This window comes from Bos mutus, chromosome 2 (assembly GCF_027580195.1).
Source record: "Bos mutus isolate GX-2022 chromosome 2, NWIPB_WYAK_1.1, whole genome shotgun sequence".
NCBI classification, from domain to species: Eukaryota; Metazoa; Chordata; class Mammalia; order Artiodactyla; family Bovidae; genus Bos; species Bos mutus.
In genome coordinates, this window is record NC_091618.1 from 63,974,510 (window position 1) to 63,996,865 (window position 22,356).

The following is a 22,356-nucleotide window of genomic DNA, read 5'->3' on the forward strand; positions in this document are numbered from 1 at the left end:
TGCAAGTTGCATGGCATGACCAAAAAAAACCCAGAAATAAACATAAATAAAATCTGTATTTTGTACAATTACCTTCCATATATATAAAAGAAAGATTACTGAAATACAAGTTCAGTGTAATAGCTATAAAATATTTTCATATAGTTTTATTATAGGATGCAAATTCAACAATATCCAGTTACTATGCTGTTGATATATCTGCCTTGGATGGCCAAAATGTGCAAACAGAAGACCAAAATAATTTAAAAGACACCCTGATTCCTAAACATCCCAAGTTAGACCTGTTCTAACAAGAACAGATGCTCAAACTCTCCTGCAGAGCAGTCCTCACTGTCAGAATCAGCTTAGTTAGGAGTTAATGTCAGGTTAAAGTGGATCCAAAGTCTACTTCAGTTTGTTAACGAGCCAGGGCTCATGTGCCTGCAGCGCAGAAAGCCAAACTGATAGCAGGAGTTTGTAGAAAACTAGGGGTTTATTTGCAGGGCACCAAGAAAGGAGAACACGCAATTCACGTACAAGAGACCAGAACTCCCTAATGGCTTTCTGGCAAAGGTCTTTAAAGATGGTGTGAGGGGACAGGGTCCAGGAAGTGTGATCAGCCTGTGGACGTTCTTCTGATTGGTTGTGCTTAGTTGCTTAGTCATGTCCAACTGTTTGCAACCCTACGGATGATAGCCCACCAGTCTCCTCTGTCTGTGGGATTCTCCAGGCAAGAATACTGGCATGGGTTGCCATGCTCTCCTCCAGGGGATTTTCCCAACCCAGGGATCAAACCCAGGTGTCCCACATTGCAGGCGGATTCTTTACCGTCTGAGCCAATGGGGAAGCCCTCTGATTGGTTGGTGATGAGGTAATAGGGTGATGTCTTGAGAACTTCAATCTCCTGGCTCCAGCCAGTCTGGGGACTACCTGCCTGTGGTCATCATGTAGTCATCATCCCCCCCCTGGGTGGGGCGGTCTTAGTTTTTGCAGAACAACTCAAAGACAGGCACAGACAGTTATCCACATCCCTTCAGAACAAACCAGAGTCCTGTGACACTCTTGTCCTAAACATTAACTGCTAGACTCTGCTCTTTGGAACATGGGGAAGGCCCAGGAGATTACCGCCTTTTTCCTACAAACAGGAAACAGGGATGTGGAGACGCTTTTTGTACATGGGATGGTTCCACAAGTCCTGTTTGGGGTCCAATTCTCCCTTTTATTTGATGCTTCTCAATTCTGAGGGGAAAAGGGGTAAGATTAGGAAGGGAATCAATTTTTAGATAGATTAATCACAAACTCAGCAGGGGAAGTCAGTTTTAGGAGGACTTGGTTTCAAGTTCTGAACCAGAATGCCATTAGATCCAGACTCAAAACCACTCTTGAAACAATCTTGGCTAGAAAACATAGGTAGGCCATTTATACAGTCAAACACATAAGGTAAAGAATTGGTGTAAGCAGTAAAACTCAAAAGAACAACGGTACTTTTTTTAAAACACAGAGAGATCTTATTTCTGAGAGCTCCTTCTTTAAATGCCTCAAAAAATTGAAATTATTAAATTTTAAAAAATTATATAAGCCTTTTAAGTAAAGTGAAGTTCTTTTTAGCTCTAACTTTGGGAAGATGCAAACAGTTATTTTAAGGTTGGTATGGTTTACTCTTTTTGAGAATTTAATAAAATTTGGACCCACTTTCTTAAAAAATATGTAACTGAATTAAAGCAAGAATAGGAGCTTCCTTGGTCCAGGGATTAAGAATCCACCTTGTCCAATACAGAAGATGTGGGTTCGATCCCTGGTCAGGGAACTAGATTCCACATGCCACAGAGCAACTAAGCCCATGCACCACAACTACTGAACATGAGCACTTTAGAGCTTGTGCTCTGAAACCAGAAAGAAGCCCCTCACTCACTGCAACTAAGACCCAGTGCAGCCAAAATAAATAAAAGAAAAAAGAATATGTGTTCAGTGGCATAGAGTTTAAGACACAACTTATAATTATTCTTGGGTAGATCTGAGATCTGCAAGAATCCTGCTTTAGAAGAATAAATACAATTTACCTTGAATTTTTACTAAATATACACAAAGGTTTTAACCACTTTATAAACTGTTTCTTCCCCTTAAACTGCTGAATGTATTTACATGAATCCAGAAGAGTCCCTGAGATCATGACAAAGGGGATGTGAATTTTTAGGGCTGGCCTACTACATAAACTAATAAACTCTAAGATACCAGCAGTTAAATAGCCTGATATCCAGACTTAAAAATTATTTTTTAAAACACCTGCACCAATATTAGTATAATATTAGAAACTATTGTTTCAGGCTTTCCAGTTGGCACTAGTGGTAAAGAACCTGCCTGCCAATGCAGGGGACACAAGAGATGTGGGTTCAATCCCTGGGTCAATAAGATCCCCTGGAGGAGGGCATGGCAACCCACTCCAGTATTCTCATCTGGAGAAAGCCATGGACAGAGAAGCCTGGTGGGCTACAGTCTTTAGGGTCCCAAAGAGTCGGACACAACCAAAGAGACTTCAGTTCAGTTCAGTTCAGTCGCTCATTCGTGTCCAACTCTTTGCAACCCCATAAATCGAAGCACGCCAGGCCTCCCTGTCCATCATCAACCCCGGAGTTCACTCAGACTCACATCCATAGAGTCAGTGATGCCATCCAGCCATCTCATCCTCTGTTGTCCCCTTCTCCTCCTGCCCCCAATTCCTCCCAGCATGAGTCTTTTCCAATGAGTCAACTCTTTGCATGAGGTGGCCAAAGTACTGGAGTTTCAGCTTTAGCATCATTCCTTCCAAAGAAATCCCAGGGATGATCTCCTTCAGAATGGACTGGTTGGATCTCCTTGCAGTCCAAGGGACTCTCAACAGTCTTCTCCAATACCACAGTTCAAAAGCATCGATTCTTCGGCGCTCAGCCTTCATCACAGTCCAACTCTCACATCCATACATGACCACAGGAAAAACCATAGCCTTGACAAGATGGACCTTTGTTGGCAAAGTAATGTCTCTGCTTTTGAATATGCTATCTAGGTTGGTCATAACTTTCCTTCCAAGGAGTAAGCGTCTTTTAATTTCATGGCTGCAGTCACCATCTGCATAGATTTTGGAGCCCCCAAAAATAAAGTCTGACACTGTTTCCACTGTTTCCCCATCTATTTCCCATGAAGTGATTGATGGGACCGGATGCCATGATCTTAGTTTTCTGAATGTTGAGCTTTAAGCCAACTTTTTCACTCTCCTCTTTCACTTTCATCAAGAGACTTTTTAGTTCCTCTTCACTTTCTGCCATAAGGGTCGTGTCATCTGCATATCTGAGCTTATTGATATTTCTCCCGGCAATCTTGATTCCAGCTTGTGCTTCCTCCAGCCCAGCGTTTCTCATGATGTACGGTGCATATAAGTTAAATAAGCAGGGTGACAATATACAGCCTTGACGTACTCCTTTTCCTATTTGGAACCAGTCTGTTGTTCCATGTCCAGTTCTAACTGTTGCTTCCTGACCTGCATATAGATTTCTCAAGAGGCAGGTCAGGTGGTCTGGTATTCCCATCTCTTTCAGAATTTCCCACAGTTTATTGTGATCCACACAGTCAAAGGCTTTGGCATAGTCAATAAAGCAGAAATAGATGTTTTTCTGGAACTCTCTTGCCTTTTCCATGATCCAGCGGATGTTGGCAATTTGATCTCTGGTTCCACTTAGCAAGCAACTATTGTTCCAGCTGAAAAAGTCATGGCAGTGAGGGTAGCAGAATGTATCATCCCCAAATATGTCACCTTGTGGCATGTTATTTTGAGCTGAAGGCAACTGAGAAGCACAAGATATAAGAAAAGCTTTGTCCTTCTCCTATCTATCTAAAAGCAGCACAGAAATTTACAAAGGAGTCCCTCCTTCCTTTATACTAGGAAAGACCAACATTCATCCCTGCAAACAACTCAAACTCTTATCGTTGAATAGCAAGGACTCAAAGCTGCATAAGAAGCCTTACTTCTATTTACCCTGCTTTTCCTTGAACCCTCCCCTACACTTTTCTTTCGTTTGACTTTAGCTGAAGATGGTATTTAGCTGGAATTCTAAGCCTGAGAGTTACTCATTCTCCCCTGGTATCTCCCATCTGTACAGGAGGTACACATAACAGTAAACTTCTGTTTTTCTCTTGTTAATCTTTCTTTTGTTACAGAAGTCTCAGCCAACAACTCAGAGGAGTAGAAGGAAAAATTATTTTTCCCCCTACAGCAATTACTGTTAGAGAGTATTAGCCTTTGTGTTTGTAAAAGTTATCATTTCTACTTACATAATATGCAATAGCTCACTGATCCCTGGAGAAGTGTGGCCTTTGTGTGGCTAACATCTGAAGACTGACTCAATTTCCCAAAGGGGGGTCAGACCAACTGCCACACTTTTGTGTCCAAATTGAGGGTAGAGGGAAAGAAAGTTAACTACTTATAGAACCAAACTGAAACATTTGGAGTCACTTATTTCAGGGACAGAATGAAGACAGCCAATGTAGGCACACAGAGGACACTTAACCTAACCTCATGGGGATGTACAACTCTTCCCAAAGGTTGGCACAGGACACCAGCCAAGCCCCCATGCAAGTCTGTTCATGGCAGCTCTATGCTTCCTTGTTCCCCTGACTCAGCTGCTCTGATCTAAATAAGAAAGAAGACCACCAGGCAACTAATCAGCCAACAACAACAAATAACTCCTGTATTTATCCCATGAAAAACACTTAAATTTGTCAGCAACTCAGAACTTATTACGTTCACAGTCTTGAGTTCTAAGGTTCGTGGGTCAAAATCCAGGTAATAAATGCATCTTTCTCCTTTGTTTTCTACAGAGTGCAGATTTTTATTTTTGATATACTTTTTGGTTATACCTTCTTAAGGTTTGGGTACAAAAAAAAAAAGATTAAAAGTGACAAAGATTATTCCAAGTCACATGTGGCAACAATCTGCTGTAGTATTACATTCCCAACAAAAAGAGAAAGACAACCTACAGGTCACACCTGGCCCGCCATCTGTTTTAGTAAGTAAACTCTACTGGAACACGGCTACGCCCAGGCCCACATGGCTATGGCCATGGTCATGCCATGGTGGCACAGTTGAGTACAATGACAGAGACTGTATGGCTACTATGACTGAAATATTTACTGACCTTTAATGAAAGAGGCTGCCAACTTGTGGTCAAGAGAACATAGTCATCACGCCTTTCTTTTAAACCTTTACACTAAAAAGACAAGCTGCTAAAGGTCATGCCTTAATCACGTCCCCATCCTCACTAACAAATGCAGCTTATATTTTGTTACTTTAAGCATTTTAAAAATTTTCTGATCAAGGACCAAGAAAAAAAATTATTCTTCAAATTTGAAGATAAAGAAAATTCTGGAATTGTCTCAAGTAATTAAGAGGAGGAAGGTAACTGAAAAGTCTTCAAGTCTTGACACAGCATGAGCCCTAAAGGACTCCAAAGACACAGATCAGGCAGACACTGTGAACACATTCCCCATACCAGGAGGCACCCAGAAAGGGAAAGAATCCCAACAATGAACCCAAGATTCAGGGTGTCCCAAGGTGGCAAGAATGCTCCAACCTCCAAGTACATCCAACCTCCAAAATATCCAAAGGCTGACCTCAGTCTTAGCCTGAGGAACTTCCCACATTAGGGAATCTGCTGCTTTCTTAGCTATCTGTTCAATTCCCAGGTGTGTTAGGATGTGTTTTCTTACACTGAGGTGAAATCTGCCTAATTTCATCACTCACTGACCTTAGCTCTTCTCCAAGACTGTTAAAAAACCAGTTATCAATACTTTACTTCCTGTTATATCATAGCTCCTCAGATAACTGAAGTATTCTTTCCTGAGACTGCTGAGCCTCATTACAACTGTGCTTCAAGATTCTTCACTGTACTCCTCTTCTCAAACCACTTTAGTTTTCCGAAATCATGTTTATCTCTCTTCCTTTTTAATACTATGGTTGGAGCTCCCCTTTTAAGCCCTTTCAGTTAATACAACGGATATGTTTCAGCAGTTACACTTCATACTGTTTACAAACTTTTTTTTACACATACCTATTACATTCTACCTCTTGATCCTAACCCCTACATTTGTGTCAGACTTGTCATGATATACAGTCTTAAATCCAACCCATGATTCCAGCCTTTCAAAGTATTCATAGATCCTGATTTTGCCTTTCACATTGTACTTCCACTTACTGCCATCTGAAAATTCCATTAACCTAAGAGCTTCTCAGTTACCCAATTTTTAGAGCTAAACATCCAACATCTGACACTTTGCTTTAGAGTATATTTTATTTACGATAGGCTTTTCATCCTAAAATTACTATACTTAGTAAAGCTGATATTAAGATTAATTTGCATTCCTTAAGCAAACATTAACAGTTAGTGGCAGAGGTAGAGAAATCAGAGTGGATTAAAAGTGTGTCATATAAATAAAACATGAATCAAGGGAACTTCCATGCTGGTCCAGGGGCTAAGACTCCTTACTCCCAATACAGAGGGCCCTGGTTCAATCCCTGGTCAGGGAAAAAGATCCCACAAGCTGTAACTAAAAGATCCCATGTGCTGCAACTAAGATCCAGCACCATGAGATATAAGAAAACACATGAATCAACTTGAGACTGCTGCTGTATCGGTAAACAAAGGATGCTGCAGCCATCAAGCCAGTACATTTCAGCCACTGGACAGTGAGCCCTAAAGGAACTCAGGATGGAGACAACCAACCAGCCCACTGTGAAGCCCACGTAGTAGTCAGCCTCTGCAGCCACCCTGATGGTGCTTCTGAGAACACTCACGATGCTAGCCCCAGACAGCTGAAGTGTGTATCACAGGAATGACTGCAGTGAGCCCAGACTCTCACCTCTTCCTATACACAGTAAACCAAGGGCTTCCCTGGCCTGCAATGCAGGAGATCCAGGTTTGATCCCTGGGTTGGGAAGATTCCCCTGGAGAAGGGAATGTAACCCACTCCAATATTCTTGCCTTGAGAATTCCATGGACAGAGAAGCCTGGCAGGCTACAGTCTATAGGGTCAATGGATTGGTTCAAAATTGGGAAAGGAGTACATCAAGGCTGTGTATAGTAACCCTGTTTATTTAACTTATATGCAGAGTACATCATGCGAAATGCTGGGATGTATGACTCACAAGCTGGAATTAAGATTGCCTGGATCATATCAACAACCTCAGATATGCAGATGATACCACTCTAATGGCAGAAAGCAAAGAGAAACTAAAGAGCCTCTTGATGAAAGTGAAAGAGAAGAGTGAAAAACCTGGCTTAAAATTCAACACTGAAAAAACGAAGATCATGGCATCCAGTACTATCACTTCATGCCAAATAGATGGGGAAAAGTGTAAGGAGTGACAAATTTTATTTTCTTGAGCTCCAAAATCACTATGGATTAACTGCAGCCACAAAATTAAAAGACACTTGCTCCCTAGAAGAAAAGCTCTGACAAGCCTAGACAGCATATTAAAAAGCAGAGACATCACTTTGCCAACAAAGGTGTGTACAGACAAAGCTGTGGTTTTTACAATAGTCATGTATGGATCTAAGAGTTGGACCCTAAAGAAGGCTGAGTGCTGAAGAACTGATGCTTTCAAATTGAGTGATGGAGAAGACTCTTGACAGTCCCTTGGACAGCAAGGAGATTAAACCAGTTAATCCTAAAGGAAATCAACCCTGAATACTATTGGAAGGACTGATGAAGATGAAGCTCCAATACTTTGGCCATGTGATGTGAAGAGCTGAGTCACTAAAGAAGATCCTGAGGGCAAGAGGAGAAGCGGGCGACAGAGGATGAGATGGTTGGATGGCATCACCAACTCAATGGACATTAGTTTGAGTAAACTCCAGGAGGCACTGAAGAACAAGGAAGACTGGTGTGCTGCAATTCATGGGGTGGCAAAGAGTTAGACATGACTTAAGAGACTGAACATCAATACATAGAAAAGTACTAAATTCCTTAATGTGAGATAGCTGGTTTTCTTTTATTAACACTAATCTTTTGATGATTATGACCAGGTCTTTGTTGCAAAAACTCCTATGAATCCGGGCTCCTCCTCCCCTCTTTGAAGCAGTCTCTCAGGGTTATTTGAGATATTGTCTCCCAAGCTTGAAGTCCTAAGAATGTCTGTCAGATAACATATAACTCTCAACTTTTAGGTTGTGCTTTTTTTTTTTTTTTTCAGTCGACAAACCTGTACACAGCACTAGTTGAAGAGCTGAGGTAGGGTAGTCTGACATCTCTTATTTGTCAGTATAGAAGTGAATTCTTTCTTATTATTTCTGCCTGACATAGAGTAAGCCCTCACCAAATATTAGCTATTATCTTCCTAGCTATGTAAGCCCCAAAAACTTCTTCATGGCACACCATCCTTCACCTAACCCTTTCTCATATTCCCTTTCCTGTCTTGAACCCACACTTATACTTACTCTTCCAAGGTTTCATAACTAATCTAATAGATCCTCTGGTAAATATGCAGTGAATATTGCCAAAAAACAAGCAGCCGCTCAATGAATTTCCTGGGCAACAATTACCCTTCAACTCCCTGTCAGGATTTACTGGGCCTCAATCTTCTTCAGGATCACTCCAGGCTTCCACTAAATTTTTATCAAACTGTCAACCACCTAAGCTTTCATTGAAAGCTTTCAGTTAACCCTCTGACTTTGACCCTGCATTCCCCTACCTTGCAAAGACAGTAGAAAAACTGACAATGTGAAGGAAAGAGACCATATAATTGAGAATTACTGAGGGGTCAAAAACGGAAAGGCTTTCTGAAATTGAATCAGCTTCTAAAAGACATTTCAATGAAAAATGTAATAGGATGGAAAAAAAAAAAAGACACATTATAAAGGACATAGTTATACAATGACTATGAAGGAAAGAAGAAAGTCACTCTGTGCTCCATACTGGTCTCTGAAGAAGTCCAGCTAGTTATCCAAGGATGAAAGAGAACTGCAAGTCAAATGTTCCTTTTTCCTCTTTAAAATCAAGCCAAAACAAATTCATTCAGCAGGTCTTTGTTATTTATTGCCTAGATATAGGGAAAAATAAAACGCTGTCTCCAGATTATTACCTAAAATTCACTCTTCCATTATTGGGGACAATTATTTTTATCCTATTCCCACTATAGTTACTGCTATAAGTTATTTAATGCAGAAATAATAAAAAAATTTAATTACAGTCAAATAGTTAACTGAGGTTTAACTGGTTTAACTGGTATGTCACCCCACAACATGCCTAAAGACTCCAAGAGGACAGGATGGTGAATGGTATGAGGGATGATGCTTTAGCATCTCATCCTCAGTTATTACAGAGCAGTTCCCTTCCAAACAAATCTGTTTACAATTTAAAAGGCTTTCAATTAATTTTTTCAACTAAATCAAGACTCACTGAACATAATTAGAGAAGGGATGGGCTGAATCTAAAGAAAAAACATGAGATGACCTTATAATTCTTAACATTGCTGTCCAAGTTTTCTCCTGCTACTGCTAAGTCACTTCAGTCGTGTCCAACTCTGTGCGACCCCATAGACGGCAGCCCACCAGGCTCCCCCATTCCTGGGATTCTCCAGGCAAGAACACTGGAGTGGGTTGCCATTTCCTTCTCCAATGTGTGAAAGTGAAAAGTGAAAGGGAAGTCGCTCAGTCGTGCCCGACTCCTAGCGACCCCATGGACTGCAGCCCACCAGGCTCCTCTGCCCATGGGATTTTCCAGGCAAGAGTACTGGAGTGGGGTGCCATTGCCTTCATAGTGAAAGTGAAAGTGAAGTCGCTCAGCCGTGTCCGACTCTTTGCGATTCCATGGATTGCAGCCCACCAAGCTCCTCCATCCATGGACTTTTCCAGGCAAGAATACTGGAGTGGGTTGCCATTTCCTTCTCCAAAGTTTCCTCCTAAATATCTACAAATTTCACCTTTTAAAATTATATACCAAGTTTTAAGACTTCAGCACAGATTTCCCAGTGAAAGAAAAGAAAAAGTATTAGCTTTGGATGGAAAACATTTCTGGGAAGTCTTGGGCTGTATGACAGGCATGCAAAGGAGATCTCTGAATACCTGGTTGTTAATATTAACATCCACGTTAGGGTGAGGAGCTGGCACAGGACTGTTTTCCATTTCAAGGTGTTTGAGCTTCTCTGAGGCATCTATGAATGCTGGAGGAAAACAAAAAAGGAAAATAGCCACTTAGTCTGCCATGCTGTCACAGCTTGTAAGTGTACAGACTCAGGCTTTCTTCACTGCCTCCCCTCAATACCAGTTACCATCAATAAAAGGTAATAATCCGTATCACCTTGGACCAGACATTCCTTCTATAATCAGGAAACTCACCATTGATTTGAGTAAGAGTTAACCTAAACAGGAACATTTCCTGTATCTGCTCTGCTCCTAAAATGCCACTCGATGTAGACTCTCCATGGCACGAGGGGTTAAGCTAGCTCACCAGCTAAAAGATTCAAAGAAAAGGCACAGAGCACCTGTGACACCACCCTTCCTTCCTAAGTACAACCCAAGCTCCTCCTGCAAAACCTTAGCACCTAGCTGTTTCTTCTCCTTGTTTCCTGACTGTATGGGGCCTAAAACTAAACTGATGAAGAACACACATTTATTAACTCACTGACTCAACCTATCACATACTGGTGACACCAGTCAGGTGTGATGCAGGACAAGCATCTTATCTTCACTACCTGCAACCAGGCTGTACAATACAAGTAAAATCCTCCAACCACTGAAGAGATGATACATTAAATACAATGAATTCTATTTCAACTAACAACTGTTAGGTGTTCTTATTGTGCAGGAATCAATTTGGTAGGAATTTGAATTTATACATTGTCCAAATAACAAAAAAAGCTACTGAATGCTAAATAATTTCTAAGCAATCAAGGAGAAGAAAGGAGGGAAAACTATGAAGTCATTTCCTCTCAGTCAGAGAGATCTTCTAAAGTGTTCATCAATTAACTCTGTAAATCTGTCCCTTGGCTACACATTAGAATCAGGTTGGGAACTTTTAAGATACACTGATCCCCAGAGCTGACCCTAGAATAACAATATCAGATTTCTGAAGGCAGTTTTATGGCACAAGGAGTTTTTATTTTTTTTAATTTATTTTAATTGAAGGCTAATTATTTCACAATACTGTAGTGTTTTTTGCCATACATTGACATGAATCAGCCATGGGTGTGTACATGTGTCCCCCACCCTGAACCCCTCCTTCCATTTCCCTCCCCATCCCATCCCTCAGGGTTGTCCCAGTGCACCAGCTTTGAGTGGCACTTCTAGTTTTTAAAACCCTCTAGGTGATTTTAATGTACAATCAAACTGAGAATCACTAATTCAACATTAATCACAAAGTCTTCCATATTCATTTTCTTACTTAATTGCCACCTCTTGTTTTTCTTATGCTTCAAATGGTTTGACACTAAATTTTAACATGATGATGCTGGGACCACAACACTTCAGCTTATGCTGTTAAATTAATACTGCTGGCTTGTGCTGGTGAGGGAGAACTGGTTAAAATAAAGCTTATTCTACTATTTCTGTTTGGCTGAGAAATATCCTGAGACTGTAGGCTAAATGCTTTTCTTTCTTATGTTACTATTTATTAACTATTTACCTAAGTCAATCAGGGTTTTGACATCATCACCAAAAGAAAATATAGAATAAATTGGACACCAAGATTCATATCTTGGTATAAGACCTTAATTCTTAATATCAAAATGCTCTAGCTTCATTGATTGACACTGAGCAAATGTTCTGAGTCTCAACTGGATAAGTCTTACTAATGAAACCCCTACATTATTCAAAAATTTCTTCTGTCATAACTTCCAACAGTATTTAAGCGCTGCCTGAATAGTTTCTGTAATGGAGCCCACTCACTGTAAGATATCTATGTCTGATATATGGCAAGAACAGTTTAAAAGATTCTTCCCTAAACTCATTTCAATTTGGCTTTGCTATATTTTCAAACTGCTGATTGAAGATTCAGTAAGAAAGTAACATAAATTCCCTGATATAAAAGGCTTCTGAGTATTTGAAACTATTAAGTCTCATTTGGTCTTGTCCTTTCTAAGCATCCTTAGTTTGTTCTACCAAATTCCTCAAAATCAATATAATCTCCTAGAAAGTATGTATTAAATAAACGTTGATTGTTCATACAACACTACTGCAGTGCTGAAAGAATTTTAAACACTTTTCAAATCCAGATAACTGTTGTTGTTGTTCAGTTGCTTCATGGTGTCCAACTCTTTGCAACCCCATGCACTGCAGCACACTAGGCTTCCCTGTCCTTCACCATCTTCTGGAGCTTGCTCAAACTTATGTTCATTGACTCAGTGTTGCCATCGAACCATCTCATCCTCTATTGTCCCCTTCTCCTCCTGCCTTCAATCTTTCCCAGCATGAGAGTCTTTTCTAATGAGTTGACTCTTTGCATCAGGTGGCCAAAGTGTTGGAGCTTCAACTTCAGCATCAGTCCTTCCAATGAATGGTCAGGATTGATTTCCTTTAGGATTGACTGATTTGATCTACCTACAGTCCTAGGGACTCTCAAGAGTCTTCTCCAACACCACAGCTCAAAAGCATCAATTTTCTGGTGTTCAGTCTTCTTTACGGTCCAACTCTTGCATCTATACATGACTACTGGAAAATTCATAGCTTTGACTAGACAGACCTTTGTCGGCAAAGTAATATCTCAGTTTTTTAATATGCTATCTCAGTTTGTCACAGATTTTCTTCCAAATTAATTAATTAAATTAAAATTTTAATTTAAGCATTTTTTAATACATACAATGGACAGACATAAAATGAAAATAGAATCAATGTTGCCATTCTATAAAGGAGACTTTTTATTTTAATCCCGAAAATACTTCACATTAAGCTAGTCTTGCTTCTGGCTGGATCTAAACACTGATGGCCTCTATCTGTTACATATCACATCTTTCTAGTGACAAAGAGTGACTATTTCTAACAAGAGACAGAGTCCAGAGCAAGGCTGTGAAAACTGGAAAATAACCAAAAACAATTGCTGCAAAAAAAGTACATGAGAAATACTGGCATTCGTTGGAGATACTGTGGGTTCAGCTCTGGATCACCACAGTGAAGTGAGTCATGTGAATTGCCTGGTTTCCCAGTGCATGTAAGTTATGTTTGTACTATATTGTAGTCTACTTATTAAACATGCAATAGCATTATGTTTAAAAAAATAATGTGCATACTTTAGTTAAAAAATACTTTATTGCTAAAAAATGCTACCCATTACCTGACAATATAGGGTTGCCACAAACTGTCATTTTGCAAAAAAGCACAATATTTGCAAAGTAAAATAAAACAAGGTGCTCTGAATAACAGAGATGTTTTCTTAACCCGATAACTCTTACTTTTAAAAAATCAAATTAGAACATCATTCTGAAATTATGAATAAATCAAAGCTAATTTATGTTTGACACCACCCTTATGGCAGAAAGTGAGGAGGAACTAAAAAGTCTCTTGATGAAAGTAAAAGTGGAGAGTGAAAAAGTTGGCTTAAAGCTGAACATTCAGAAAACTAAGATCATGGCATCTGGTCCCATCACTTCATGGGAAATAGATGGGGAAACAGTGGAAACAGTGTCAGACTTTATTTTTTTGGGCTCCAAAATCTCTGCAGATGGTGACTGCAGCCATGAAATTAAAAGACGCTTACTCCTTGGAAGGGAAGTTATGACCAACCTAGATAGCATATTCAAAAGCAGAGACATTACTTTGCCAACAAAGGTCCGTCTAGTCAAGGCTATGGTTTTTTTCCAGTGGTCATGTATGGATGTGAGAGTTGGACTGTAAAGAAAGCTGAGCGCCAAAGAACTGATGTTTTTGAACTATGGTATTGGAGAAGACTCTTGAGAGTCCCTTGGACTGCAAGGAGATCCAACCAGTCCATTCTAAAGGAGGTCAGTCCTGGGTGTTCTTTGGAAGGAATGATGCTAAAGCTGAAACTCCAGTACTTTGGCCACCTCATGCGAAGAGTTGACTCACTGGAAAAGATTCTGGTGCTGGGAGGGATTGGGGGCAGGAGGAGAAGGGGACGACACAGGATGAGATGGCTGGATGGCATCACCGACTCGATGGACATGAGTTTGAGTGAACTCCGGGAGTTGGCGATGGACAGGGAGGCCTGGCGTGCTGCAATTCATGGGGTCGCAAAGAGTTGGACATGATTGAGCAACTGAACTGAACTGAACTGAATTTATGTTTCCCAGACCTCAGACTCAGAAAAACAATTTAAATATGGTAGCTGTCAATAAAAACATAATATATAACATGCCAGAACATTTAACAGTGCATTTGTAGTAGTTACTTCAGGAACAAAAGAACAGATTTTTTAAACCAACTGAAAGTGAAAGTCAAGCTGCTGAGTCGTGTCCAACTCTTTTGTGACCCCGTGGACTGTAGCCCACCAGGCTCCTCCATCCATGGGATTCTCCAGGCAAGAATACTGGAGTGGGTTGCCATTTCCTTCTCCAGGGGATCTTCCTGACCCAGGGATAGAACCCAGGTCTTCCGCATTGCTGGCAGATGCTTTAACCTCTGAGCCACCAGGAAAGCCCACTACCAGCAGTAATTCAGCATGTTCTATGAACCAGAAGCACTGTGAAATTTTTCATCACATCTTTCTAAATTACTAAATCCTATTGCTGTATTTTACACTCTTCAGAGAGAACAGCATACTCACTGGCAATTTTCTATAAGTTGTTTAAAAGACGGTGCTTAATTTTAGAAAAAGAAATCAAAATTGCCAAGAGCCATGTAAACATAAGCTGCTTTTAAATGATCACACTTACACTGAAATTCAACAGAAAGCTTTTGTTTAAAGACAGTTATGTTTTAATATCAAACCAAACTCACAAATAGATAGAAATATGTGCAAATTTCTTATTTCCTTTTAACCTTTTAAAAAGTTAAGGAGAGCAGCATTCTTTCTTGATTATTTATTTTTGTGGGTCTGGGCAACAACAGCTCTCATTAATAACAAAATATTTCCTATGCACTAAAGGAATGTCCAAACATTTGTTCAATCCTGTGCCCTAGATAATCTCTAAGGAAACATTTTTCTCTTGATTTTCACTCAAGAAACAAAAAGAAAATTTGAAAATTAAAAAATGTTTAATGACTTATAAATGACACAAATGTTTAATGGTATCAGTTATGTGATCTTAAACATTTCAATGGACGCTTAAGCCAAAAAGGCAAGAAGGCATAACACTAAATTATGTTTAATATTTAAATTATGTTTAATGTTTAAATTAAATTATGTTTTATGTTTAAATTATGTTTAATGTCTATTCTACATTAAAATTTCAAATTCAACTGCTGCTGCATAAAATACTCTTGAAGTGACTGACAAACAGCTCATTTCAAAAGACATAGACTACTGTCACTGATATCACACAGAACATTTACTCACTCCTGCACTCACCTTCAGGTCCCTCTAACCCAGCCTGCCTGGTGGCTGTGCTCACTTCACCTGGGACTTGGGAGGTGTCCATGGTGTCAGGTGCCCCAGCTACCTCATTAATGGTTGTTTCCAGTAAGTCTGGACTATCTAGCAAATCAAGCTTCAGAGGCAAGCTGTAAAGGTAACAGAAAATATACTTAGATCAAGACATTTATCATGAAAAGAATTTAAAACACTAATAAAAATCTGTTGGAAAAAAAGTCATTTAAGGAAAAAAAAAATCATGTAAGAGTTCATATGCCAAGTGGCTTATTCATCTGTCAAAACCTTTGGGCAGATTCTCTTCCTTCCAAATTGGAGAAGAAGGGGCTGAATTTAGCTTCCCAACTGAAATAACCTAAGGGGAAAATAAACAATTCTCAAGATATTAGACATCAGACAACAAAAAGGCAGAAATTCTGAGATTCAGCAAACAATGAGGAGTCCTTGTTTTAAGAGAATCTCCATGTTATAATACAGAGATTACAGTGAGGTGGGGCACAGAGATGTCCTGTGGCTGACAGTCCAGGGAGACCAGGACAGCTGAAGTTCACTGGACAGGGTACCAGGCAGGAGAGAATCCTGGAGGTCTGCAGAAGGCTCCCCTCAAGATGCAGTAGGGTACTGATCAGGGAACATGTGGAAGGAAACTCCTGAGACTGGGAAAAGAACCATCCAAAAGGATTTCCTCCTTCTGTGTGGCTTCGGAAAGAATTAGTGGCACTCATGCTGGGCCACAGTGTCCTTCTTTACACACTATAAAAACACATAACAAGGGTACTGAGTATGAAAAAGATCCTGCCTCAGGAGTAGAGAATAATTTATCCAGACAGCCTTGTGACAAATCCACTTAACACATCATAAAAGAAAGAGCTGAAAGGATCAAAGTGTTTCCAAGTAATTTAACTGCATTCTAAAACAAATCTCAAGACTGAAAGGAATACAAAATGATCTGGTATCCAACAATGTAAACTTCAAAATGTCAGGTATCTAGTCAGAGATTATTAGAAATGCTAAGAGGCAGAAAAAGACATCCATACTAAAAAGAAAAATCAATCAACAGAAATCAGCATGTTAGGATTAGCAGAGAAAGACACTAAAAACTGTTATTAGAGCTGTATTTCATATGCTCAAAAAGCTAAGCAGAAATTACAACATACAAAAAAGACTCAAACCAAGATTCTAGAGATGAAAACCACAATATCTAAGATGGAAAATATATTGGGTGAGGTGGACAGCAGATTAGATTTTTTAAAAGATACTGAATTTAAAGGCACAGCAATAAAAACTATCCAAAATAAAACACACAGGGAAAAAGGATTACCTCCCAAATGAAAATGTCAGTTCTTCTTTGTGGGCCAACTTCAAGCAACCAACTACATGAATAACTGACTAGATACAGTCCTGGGGTGGTGGGGGGAGGGGCGAAAAAGGGAGGGGAGAAAAAGTATTTGAAGAAAAAGATGACTGATATTTACAAATCTGATGAAAACTATAAACCCACAGATTCAAGAATTTCAGGAAACTCTAGACACAAAAAACATGAAGAAAACTACACCAAAGCACATTGTAACCACACTGCTTAAAACCAATGATGAAAAGAAAAATTTAAAAGCAGCCAAAGCATTGTACATTCAAAAAGAATAAGATAAGGAGGACAGCAGATTTCTTATCAGAAATAATGCAAACTAGAGGACAGTGGAGGAGTATCTCAAAGATATGTAAAGAATAAAAGCCTACCAATCCAAATTTTATATCTAGCCAAAAAGCTTTCAAAAACAAAGGAAAACCTATATATACACCAAAGAAAAGTGAAAACAAACATACACTCAGAGATGTGTACCCAAATGTTCATGGAGTCACTATTCATAATAGGCAAAAAAGTGGAAATGCCTATTAACTGAGGAACGGATAAATAAAACATGATCTGTCCATGCTGTTGCTGCTGCTAAGTCGCTTCAGTTGTGTCCGACTCTGTGCGATCCCATAGATGGCAGTCCACCACGCTCTGACATCCCTGGGATTCTCCAGGCAAGAACACTGGAGTGGGTTGCCATTTCCTTCTCCAATGCACGAAAGTGAAAAGTGAAAGTGAAGTCACTCAGTCGTATCTGACTCCTAGCGACCCCATGGACTGCAGCCCACCAGGCTCCTCCATCCATGGGATTCTCCAGGCAAGAGCACTGGAGTGGGTTGCCATTGCCTTCTCCTAGCCTCCTCTGCTGCTGCTGCTGCTAAGTCGCTTCAGTGGTGTCCAACTCTGTGTGATCCCATAGACAGCAGCCCACCAGGCTTTCCCGTCCCTGGGATTCTCCAGGCAAGAACACTGAATGGCATAATAATCAGCAAGAAAAGGAGTCATGTACTGAAACACGCTATGACCCTTGAAAATACAACGTTAAGGGAAAAAAGTCAGACACAAAATACCACATATCATATGAGGCCATTTATATGAAATGTCTAGAAAAAACAAGTTCACAAACACAGAAAGTAGATTAGTGGTTGTCAGAAGCTAGAGAGGAATGGAGATTAACTGCTGTGGTTTAAGGTCTGAAATTAGGATTCCATAAAAAGGCTGTCTTGACGTCCCTGAGCCTCATGGGCCCCCAAGGCCCAACCATGAGCTTCCCAACTCTCATCAGATAGATATGCCCTCCCAGCGAAAAAGGTTCCAAAACTGTACCAGCTGCATCCTACCAGATTCTTAATCAATAAGTTTCATTTCTCTGCCAGCCTGTGAAATTATTCAGACAAGCCAATCATATCCCCTGGTGGGAAACAAGGGGTTAACTCATTCTCACATTCCTATAAAGCCTGCCTCCCAAAAAAGCCCATGTTTGTTCACTTTGCTCCCAAGAGAGACATGATGCATCCCCATTGTTGTGAGGTTTCGTCCTCCTTAGAGCCATGAGTATATATGTTTAGTAAACTGCTGACAGGGCTGGGCATTGTATGTTGGGCCATTTAACAGTATTTAGGGTAGAGGATCCCTCCCTTACCAAAAGGGTGAGTGAGTGTGGAGAAGAACAACTGATAGTGGATATGGGGTTTCTTTTTTGTTGGTTAGTCAACAAGTTGTGTTCGACTCTTTTGCAACCCTGTGGACTGTAGGCTGCCAGGTTCCTCTATCCATAGGATTTCCCAGGCAAGAATACTAAGTGGGTTTTTTTTGGGTTTTTTTAGTGAGGGGCAAAATATTCTAAAGTAAAACTGTAATAAAGGTTGCGCAATTCTATGAAAGTGCTAAAAACACTGAATTGTTGGCTGTGAATGGGTAAACAGTATGAATTAAATCTTAAAAAAGAAGACAGACAATAGGAATTCATGACCAAAAGACCAGCACTAAAAAAATATTAAAGGGAAACATACAGGCAGAAGTAAAATGAACAATGTATTATAGGGTCTAAAACACACATAGAAGAAAAATATTTGGCAAATGACGGTAAAAAGGCTGGGACAGGAGAAATAGAAGCACGCTACTGTAAAGTTGTTATACTACACATGAAACAGTATAATATTCCTTGAACGTTGACTGATAAATGCTAAAGTAACCATTAAAGTTAAAAAAAAAAAAAACAACACCAAAGAGTTATAGCTAAGGAATAAGAAAAGGACATAAAGGAAATTTTTTAAAAATTAATGAAAAAAGAAGAAGATGGAAACAAGAAACATATGGGACAGACAACAAACAGCAGGATGACAGACTCAATCATACCAATAATCATATTAAAAGGAAACAGTATAAACATACCATTAAAAAAAAATCAATCTCTGCAGAGACTGTCAAAAATTGCTAATGTCAGGACTTTCCTAAGTGGTCCAGTGGCTAAGACTCTGAGTTTCCAAGGCAGGGTAGCTGGGCTCAACCCCTGATCAGGGACCTAAGATGCCACATGCCACAACTAAGATCCCACATGCCCATTAAAGAGCCAACATGCCTCAGCTAAGACCCAGTATAGTCAATAATTTGATACTTTAAAAAAATTGCCAATGTCAACTCTATTTCAAGTCATCACTGCAGAGGATTGGGAAAAGTTTTCAATTAACAATAACTGTGCCATGGATAAACCTCATTGACTATACTGCCACTGTGCAAAGATGAAACATAACAATTTTCAAATGCAGAGACTATCAGTTAAAATTTAAACAGCAAAACCCAGTTATGTGGTGCCTACATGAAACAATTTAACTATGAAGAAACAAATTAACAAAGATAAAAAATAAAAGGACAGAAAAAGATACACTATGCTAACACTAGTCAAAAGAAAGCTACAGTGAACATATTGATATCAAAGTAGAGTTAAGAGCAAAGAATTGTACTTAAAATGAAGATGATCACTTCATAAGGATAAAGGGGTCATTTAATCAAGAGAACATAAAAATCCTAAATATTTATTAACTTAATGGTGGCATTTTAAAATGCATGAAAAAAAAATAAATAAATAAAATGCATGGAGCCAAAACTGAAAGAACTGCAAAGAGTAACAAACAAATCAATTATGGTTGGAGATTTCAACACCCTTCTTTCAATAAGTGACAGAACAGAAAATCAGCAAGGATATAGTGGATGTGAACATCACTAACCACCAACTTTACTTGACTGACATTTAGAAAATGCTCTACCCAAAACATCAAAACACATGATCTTCTCAAGGGCATACAGAATAATCACTAAGACAGGTCATACTCTGGGCCATAAAACAAGAGTTAAATTCAAAAGGACTCAAATCATACAAAGTATGTATGTTCTTTGACTGGAACATAAATTATAAATCAAAACAAAAAGTTCCTTGGAAAATCGCCAAATATTTGGAAACTATATAATGTACTTCTAAATAACCACTGGATCAAAAAAGATATGAAAAGGAAAATTAGAAAAGAATTTTAAACTAATGAAAGCAAAAGCATAACACATCAAAAAAAAAAAAAAAGCACATAACACATCTGTATTTGTAGGATTCTACTAAAATAATAATTAGAGGAATACTTATAATATTAAACATCTACATTAGAACAAAGTTTTCAAATCAATGACCTCAGTTTATACCTTGATAAATTAGAAAAAGAGCATATTAAATGCAAAGGAAGAGGAAGGCAGGAAATAATAAAGATAAAAGGAAAAATAATAGAGAAAATGAATTAAACTGAGAACTAGTTCTTTGAGCTCAATTAATAATTGATTTATGTATTAATAATTTGTAGCTAGACTGATAAAAAGAAAAATAAGAATATGTATATACAATACCAGGAATGGGAAGAGTGACATCACTACAGACACTACAAACATTAACAAGATAGAAGGGAATATTATGAATTGTACACCAATAAACTCAACAACTTAGATGATATGCAAAAATTCCTTGAAAGCCACAAACCACCACAGCTCACTCCAGGAAAACAGAAAGTCTGAATAGATGCAGAAAAGTATAGACATTAACTGGTAATTAAAAATCTTCTCACAAAGAGAAGCTCAGACCCAGAGAACCTCCTGAAAAATTCTATCAAATATTTAAAAGAAGAAATAATTCTAACCATCAACAAACTATTTTACAAATATAGGAAAGGCAACATTCTCCAAGTCATTCTATGAGCCCATTATTATCCTGACAGTGGAGCAATACCAAACATACAACAAGAAATCAAGCAAGGAAGAAAAAGGACTGTCCACCATGATCAACTGGGACTTTTCACAGGAATGCAAAGTTAGTTTAACATTCCAAAATCAATTAATGTAATACTACATATTAATAGAAACAAACCACATGATCATCTCAATAGATACAGAAAAAGCATGTGACAAAATCCAACAACACTAATGGTAAAACTCTCAACAAACTAAGAATAGATAAGAATATCTTCAAACTGATAAAGGAAATACACACACAAAAAAATCAACAGCTAACATTACATTGGGGCTTTCCTGGTGGCTCAGACGGTAAAGAATCCACCTGCAATGTGGGAGGCCTGGGTTCGATCCCTGGGTTGGGAAGATCCCCTGGACGAGGGCATGACAACCCACCCCAGTGTTCTTGCCTGCAGAGTTCCATGGACAGAGAAGCCTGAAGGGTTTATGGGGTCACAACTAAGCACAGCATAGCACAACATTACACTGAATGATGAATGACCAAATTATTTCTCTTGTAAGTCAGAAACAAGACAAAGACTCCACTCTTATCACTTCTATTCAACAATACACAGAAGGTTTTAAAAGGTGCAGTAAGAAAAAAAGGCAGAGTAAATTAAGGGCCCAAACTAGAAAGAAAGAGATACAAAGCAAGAGGTTTTTATGTGCAGATGACAGAATCCTGTATGTAGAAAAGTCAATGGAATCCACAAAATGCTCCTGGAAAGTAATAAACAAGTTCAGCAAGGAGGCAGGACACAAGATCAACACACAAAATTCAATTATGCCTATACACTAGCAATGAACAATAGAAAACTGAGATTACAATAATTCTGTTACTATTATTAAAATAATTGTTACCATCAAAAGAATAAAAACAGGAATAAATTTAATAAAGGATATGCAGAGCTTGTTGGGCTTCCCACATGGCACTTGTGGTAAAGAACCCTCGTGCCAATGCAGCAAACACAAGAGACTTGGGTTCAATCCCTGGGTAGGAAAGATCCCCTGGAGAAAAGCATGGCAACCCACTCCAGTATTCTTGCCTGGAGAACTCCATAGACAGAGGAACCTGGCAGGTTAGAGTCCATAAGGTCGAAAAAGCTGGACATGACTGAAGTGATTGAGCACACATGCAGAGCTTATACACTTAAAACTATAATAAATAAAGGATATCTAAATAAACAGAAAGACACTTTATACTTTATGTTCATGAATTAGATGAAAAAAATGTGAAAATTCAGAAGCTAGAA

The 22,356-nt window shown here is 39.0% G+C and overlaps 1 protein-coding gene and 1 non-coding gene across 4 annotated transcripts in view; both read right to left on the reverse strand.

The window, feature by feature from the left end:
- Positions 1 to 22,356, reverse strand: part of EPB41L5 (erythrocyte membrane protein band 4.1 like 5) — a 167,408-nt gene that overhangs the window by 35,315 nt on the left and 109,737 nt on the right. For all 3 annotated transcript variants that reach the window (XM_070389247.1, XM_070389240.1, XM_070389237.1), the window contains exons 17-18: positions 15,463 to 15,614; positions 10,068 to 10,165 (exon numbers count right to left, since the gene is read on the reverse strand). In XM_070389247.1, coding sequence (XP_070245348.1) covers positions 10,068 to 10,165; positions 15,463 to 15,614 — 250 coding nt within the window. The remainder of the gene's footprint in view (positions 1 to 10,067; positions 10,166 to 15,462; positions 15,615 to 22,356) is intronic.
- On the reverse strand, positions 19,443 to 19,580 carry LOC138985056 (U4 spliceosomal RNA). Its single transcript, XR_011462293.1, has one exon. It is a non-coding gene; the product is annotated as a U4 spliceosomal RNA (small nuclear RNA).